The sequence below is a fragment of the Salmo salar genome, chromosome ssa28, assembly GCF_905237065.1.
Source record: "Salmo salar chromosome ssa28, Ssal_v3.1, whole genome shotgun sequence".
Classification (NCBI taxonomy): domain Eukaryota; kingdom Metazoa; phylum Chordata; class Actinopteri; order Salmoniformes; family Salmonidae; genus Salmo; species Salmo salar.
In genome coordinates this window covers 37,782,416-37,789,315 of record NC_059469.1, presented here as the reverse complement: position 1 = coordinate 37,789,315, position 6,900 = coordinate 37,782,416, and the positions used below count along the sequence as shown (strand labels likewise).

General features: G+C 45.7%; 1 protein-coding gene across 1 annotated transcript in view; it reads right to left on the bottom strand.

Moving 5' to 3' along the window:
* Positions 1–541: 541 nt before the first annotated feature.
* Positions 542–6,900, bottom strand: part of LOC106594561 (calcium uptake protein 1, mitochondrial) — a 172,387-nt gene continuing 166,028 nt past the window's right edge. The window contains exons 12-13 of the mRNA XM_045710275.1: positions 1,722–1,811; positions 542–1,110 (exon numbers count right to left, since the gene is read on the bottom strand). Of these exons, the coding sequence (XP_045566231.1) occupies positions 947–1,110; positions 1,722–1,811 (254 nt within the window). The 3' untranslated portion in view covers positions 542–946. The remainder of the gene's footprint in view (positions 1,111–1,721; positions 1,812–6,900) is intronic.

Genomic DNA, 6,900 nt, shown 5'->3' with positions numbered 1-6,900 from the left:
AATGTGGAAAAAGTCAAAGGGTCTAAATACTTTCCAAATGTACCGTATAGGGAATAGGGTACGGTATAGGGAATAGGGTACGGTATAGGGAATAGGGTACGGTATAGGGAATAGGGTACGGTATAGGGAATAGGGAGCGGTATAGGGAATAGGGAGCGGTATAGGGAATAGGGTACTGTATAGGGAATAGGCTACTGTATAGGGAATAGGGTACGGTATAGGGAATGGGGTGCGGTATAGGGAATAGGGTGCGGTATAGGGAATAGGCTACTGTATAGGGAATAGGGTACTGTATAGGGAATAGGCTACTGTATAGGGAATAGGCTACTGTATAGGGAATAGGCTACTGTATAGGGAATAGGGTACGGTATAGGGAATAGGGTACTGTATAGGGAATAGGCTACTGTATAGGGAATAGGCTACTGTATAGGGAATAGGCTACTGTATAGGGAATAGGGTACGGTATAGGGAATGGGGTGCGGTATAGGGAATAGGGTGCGGTATAGGGAATAGGCTACTGTATAGGGAATAGGGTACTGTATAGGGAATAGGCTACTGTATAGGGAATAGGCTACTGTATAGGGAATAGGCTACTGTATAGGGAATAGGGTACGGTATAGGGAATGGGGTACTGTATAGGGAATAGGGTGCCATTTGGGATACAGACTTCAGTATAATGCCCAACTAAGCACAAAGCACATTGTTATAGATTACGTGACTGATTATGTTTCCATCATATCTGAGGTCCTAATGAGTATGTCTTAATTTCCCTTTGTTCTGTGGAGATATACTGAGTTACAGCTGCCTATTGTTGGCATTTAAAAGAAGAGAAGAAAGGAGATGGAAGCCTCGGGCTGGTCTTTATGTAAAGTAGACACACACACACACACACACACACACACACACACACACACACACACACACACAGACACACAGACACAGGTCTCTAATTCTGTTTGGGAGTGGCGAAGTCCCGTGCGGTGTCTTGGGCACACTTCAACATGGCTCGTACCAACCGCGTGAAACCCATGTCTTTAGGCTTCTCTAGACCTCGCATCAGACGCTGCTTCATTATCGCTACAAACTCTTTATTACTCAGTTCTTCATTACCTGGAGGGGGAGGGGGGGAGGGAGGGAGGGGAAGAGGGAGGGAGGAGGGAGGGAGGGAGGGAGGGAGGGAGGGAGGAGGGAGGGAGGGAGGGAGGGAGGGAGGGAGGGAGGGAGGGAGGGAGGGAGGGAGGGAGGGAGGGAGGGAAGTGGGAAGTGGGAAGAGGGGAAGAGGGAGGGAGGAGGGGAAGAGGGAGGGAGGGAGGGAGGGAGGGAGGGAGGGGAGGGAGGGAGGGAGGATTTAAACAATGGGAAAAAGAGAGAGAAGAAGAGAGGACAGACATACAGACAGACAGACAGACAGACAGACAGACAGACAGACAGACAGACAGACAGACAGACAGTCCATTAGAGAGAGAGAGAGAGACAGACAGACAGACAGACAGACAGACAGACAGACAGACAGACAGACAGACAGACAGACAGACAGACAGACAGACAGACAGAAGGAGAATAAGAGGACAGACAGACAGATGGAAGGAGATATACATTACAATAAGGAAGGGGAAACAGGAGAGGGAGAAAAAGACAGCGATATTGTTTTCATTAATTAACAATAGAGAGATATAACCATTAGTCAGGGAACAACAAAGAACACTCACACGCCTACTCACCATCACAGTCGAACAGAGCAAACACAACGTCACACACATGATCAGACAGCTCCACTTTAGCCACCGTACGAGCTACCTGCTTCATCGTGGCTGAAAGAAAGAGAGAGAGATATGGAAGAGTAGAGAGAATTAAAGAATGAAGGAGAGCGAGAGAAGAGAGGGATAGAAGGAGGACAGAAAGAAAGAGTTGAGGGAAGAAGGAGACAGGGAGAAAGGGTTACATTTACAATTGAGGCATTTAGCAGAGACTCTTATCCAGAGTGACTTCGTTTGTACATTCATCTTAAAAAGGTTTAGCATTACTGCACAAGAGTAATCAAGCAGCATGATTCATAGTGGCTGAAGAGAGAGGAGAGAGAGAGAGAGAGAGAGAGAGGATTTAGAACAACTGCAGAGAGAAGACTAATAAATAGGAAAAGGGGTGTGGACACGAACAGGAGAGGCAGCCTGGGAAGCAACAGGAAGCAGCTGGAGGCAGCAGGAAGCAGCTGGAGAGGCAGTCTGGGAGGCAGCTGGAGGTAGCTGGAAGCAGCAGGATGCGGCTGGAAGCAGCAAGAGAGGCAGTGCTGCCTGGATCAATAACACAGACAGAAACCGAAGAGGAAAGGATAGGTCTATCCACTTGAGACTGGCTGAAAAAGGAGAAAAAGGAGAGTAGAGGTCTATCACTTGAGACTGGCTGAGACAGACATCACTAGACTGGCTGAGACAGAGAGAGAGCGATGAGAGAGGAGAGGAGAGTGAGGTCTATCCACTTGAGACTGGCTGAGACAGAGAGAGAGCGATGAGAGAGGAGAGGAAAGGATAGGTCTATCCACTTAAGACTGGCTGAGACAGAGAGAGAGCGATGAGAGAGGAGAGGAGAGTAGAGGTCTATCGACTTGAGACTGGCTGAGATAGAGAGGAGAGTAGAGGTCTATCCACTTGAGACTGGCTGAGACAGAGAGAGAGCGATGAGAGAGGAGAGGAGAGTAGAGGTCTATCCACTTGAGACTGGCTGAGACAGAGAGAGAGCGATGAGAGAGGAGAGGAGAGTAGAGGTCTATCCACTTGAGACTGGCTGAGACAGAGAGAGAGCGATGAGAGAGGAGAGGAGAGTAGAGGTCTATCGACTTGAGACTGGCTGAGATAGAGAGGAGAGTAGAGGTCTATCCACTTGAGACTGGCTGAGACAAAGAGAGAGAGGAGAGAGGAAAGGAAAGGAGAGGAAGAGAGATGATAGCAGACAGAAACAGCCTGGGGGTTGAAACAGAAAAAAAGAGATCACAACAAGGTCATGAAAAGCCCATGAGCCTCTATGAGGACCATTGATCACAACACTCCAAACCAGCGACAGAAAGAACGAGAAATGAGGAAGGAGGAAAGGAGAGAGAAAGAACAATGGAAATAGAGAGAATAAAGGAGGGAAATAGAGAGAGGGTGATAAATGAGATGCACCAGAGAGAGAGAGAGAGAGAGAGAGAGAGAGAGAGAGAGAGAGAGAGAGAGAGAGAGAGAGAGAGAGAGAGAGAGAGAGAGATATCATATATATATACTGGTTTGGTTTATCACTCTGCACACAGAATCCAATCGATTCCAACATAATCCGCCTTCTGTGGAAATGTGCTGCAGAGACATTTACTCATTTCACACAGAGAGAGAGAGAGAGACACACTTTGGGGGTTTATACTGAGTAACTTGGCTCAGAGGAACACTGGTAGAAACATGAGGGGGTTAGAGAGCTAGAGAGCTAGAGAAAGACAGACAGGACACTACCCCACTGTGAGGAACAGACAGAGGGTAGAGAGAGAGAGGAGTCTGGTGGTCCTCATAACACTACCCCACAGAGAGAGAGAGAGAGAGAGAGAGAGAGAGAGAGAGAGAGAGAGAGAGAGAGAGAGAGAGAGAGAGAGAGAGAGAGAGAGAGAGAGAGAAGTGAGAGAGAGAGAGAGAGAGAGAGAGAGAGAGAGAGAGAGAGAGAGAGAGTCTGGTGGTCCTCATAACACTACCCCACAGAGAGACAGAGAGAGAGAGAGAGAGAGAGAGAGAGAGAGAGAGAGAGAGAGAGAGAGAGTGTCTGGTGGTCCTCATAACACTACCCCACAGAGAGAGAGAGAGAGAGAGAGAGAGAGAGAGAGAGAGAGAGAGAGAGAGAGAGAGAGAGAGAGAGAGAGAGAGAGAGTGTGGTGGTCCTCATAACACTTGAAAAAGAAAAGGAGGAGAGCCCTACACTCTAGGTGCCAGGTTTCCTCCAGAAGTGACACTTGGCATTCAGGCCAAAGACTTCAATCTTGTTTCTCATGGTCAGAGTCTTTATGTGCCTTTTGGCAAACTTCAAGTGGGCTGTCATGTGCCTTTTACTGAGGAGTGGCTTCCATCTGGCCACTCTACCATAAAGGCCTGATTGGTGGAGTGCTGCAGAGATGGTTGTCCTTCTGGAAGGTTCTCCCATCTCCACAGAGGAATTATAGAGCTCTGTCAGAGTGACCATTGGGTTCTTGGTCAAGTCCCTGAACAAGGCTCTTCTCCCCCGATTGCTCAGTTTGGTCGGGCGGCCAGCTCTAGGAAGAGTCTTGGTGTTTCCAAACTTCTTCCATTTAAGAATGATGGAGGCCACTGTGTTCTTGGGGACCTTCAATGCTGCAGAAATGTTTTAATACCCTTCCCCAGATCTGTGCCTCGAGACAATCCTGTCTTGGAGCTCTACGGATAATTCCTTAGACCTCATGGCTTGGTTTGTGCACTGACATGCACTGTTAACTGTGGGACCTTTGTATAGACAGGTGTGTGCCTTTCCAAATCATGTCCAATCAATTGAATTTACCACAGGTGGACTCCAATCAAGTAACAAAATGTGGAAAAGGGGAAGGGGTCTGAATACTTCCTGAATGCTCTGTAAAGACACCACAAGTCTGTGGATGCTCCTCGAACATCACATTCATAAATCATGGAATGTGCGAAGCTGTCATTTAAATATAAAATATATTTTTGATTTTGTTTTAACACTTTTTTTGGTTACTACATGATTCCATATGTGTTATTTCATAGTTTTGATGTCTTCACTATTATTCTACAATGTAGAAAATAGTAAAAAAAATAAGAAAAACCCTGGAATGGGTAGGTGTGTACAAACTGTTAACTGGTACTGTGTATATATATATATTTATATATGACATTTTTTAGGAACTCTGTCGGGTTCTCAACCTCCTGTTGAGAGTTAGAATAATATAGTATAAAAATGAAATATACATTTAGAAATATTTATACATATTTAGAAATTAGGTTTATTTCAACAGCAGTCATTTATTTAGTCAGTTTTTTTTAGAATGGTCTAGCTGCCAGTTATCTAACCTTGTAGTCAGCATGGTTGAATTACCGACCGGGGTAAACCCATCGATCACCAGTTATCTAACCTTGTAGTAGTCATGGTTGAATTACCAACCGGGGTGGGGGCCATCGATCACCAGTTATCTAACCTTGTAGTAATCATGGTTGAATTACCGACCGGGGTGGGGGCCCATCGATCACCAGTTATCATCTACAATGAACAAAAATATTAACACAACATGTAACAATTTCAAATAATTTACTGAGTTACATTTCATATACGGATATCAGTCAATTGAAATAAATAAATTAGGCCTTAATCTATGGATTTCACATGACTGGGAATACAGATATGCATCTGTTGGTCACTGATACCTTAAATAAAAAGGTAGGGATGTGGATCAGAAAACCAGTCAGTATCTGGTGTGACCACCATTTGCCACATGCAGCGCGACACATCTCCTTCACATAGAGTTGATCAGGCTGTTGATTGTGTCCTGTGGAATGTTGTCCCACTCCTCATCAATGGCTGTGAGAAGTTGGAAGATATTGGAACTGGAACACGATGTCGTACACGTAGATCCAGAGCATCCCAAACATGCTCAATGGGTGACATGTCTGGAGAGTATGAGGGCCATGGAAGAAGTGGGACATTTTCAGCTTCCAGTAATTGTGAACAGATCCTTGTGACATGGGGCCGGGCATTATCATACTGAAATATGAGGTGATGGCGATGAATGAAAGGCACGACAATGGGCCTCAGGATCTTGTCACGGTATTTCTGTGCATTCAAATTGCCATCAATAAAATGCAATTGTGTTTGTTGTCCGTAGTTTATGCCTGCCCAATACCCTTGAAGAGAACACTTCTCCAACGTGCCAGTGCCCACTGAAATTGGTCACGATGCCGAACTGCAGTCAGGTCAAGACCCTGGTGAGGACGACGAGCACGCAGATGAGCTTCCCTGAGACGGTTTCTGACAGTTTGTGCAGAAATTCACGTTTTCATCAGCTGTCCGGGTGGATGGTCTCAGACGATACCGCAGGTGAAGAAGACGAATGTGGAAGTCCTGGGCTGGCGTGGTTACAAGACGTCTCTAAACCGAAGTTGGAGGCGGCTTATGGTAGAGACATTTACATTAAATTCTCTGGCAACAGCTCTGGTGGACATTCCAACAGTCATCAAGCCAATTACACGCTTCCTCACAACTTGACATTTCTGTGGCATTGTATTGTGTGACAAAACTGCACAATTTAGAGAGGGCTTTTATTGTCCCCAACACAAGGTGCACCTGTGTAATGATCATGCTGTTTAATCAGCTTCTTGATATGCCACACCTGTCAGGTGGATGGATTATCTTGGCAAAGGAGATAGTTAGTAGACGATAGTAGAACATGGTTCTCTGTAGCTCAGTTAGTAGAACATGGTTCTCTGTAGTTCAGTTAGTAGAACGTGGTCCTCTGTAGTTAGTAGAACATTGTTCTCTGTAGTTCAGTTAGTAGAACATGGTTCTCTGTAGTTCAGTTAGTAGAACGTGGTCCTCTGTAGTTAGTAGAACATTGTCCTCTGTAGCTCAGTAAGTAGAACATGGTCCTCTGTAGTTCAGTTAGTAGAACGTGGTCCTCTGTAGTTCAGTTAGTAGAACGTGGTCCTCTGTAGTTAGTAGAACGTGGTCCTCTGTAGTTCAGTTGGTAGAACATGGTCCTCTGTAGTTCAGTTAGTAGAACGTGGTCCTCTGTAGTTGTAACATGGCTTGTAGTTGGTAGAACATGGTCCTCTGTAGTTCAGTTAGTAGAACGTGGTCCTCTGTAGTTCAGTTAGTAGAACGTGGTCCTCTGTAGAGTTAGTAGAACGTGGTCCTCTGTAGTTCAGT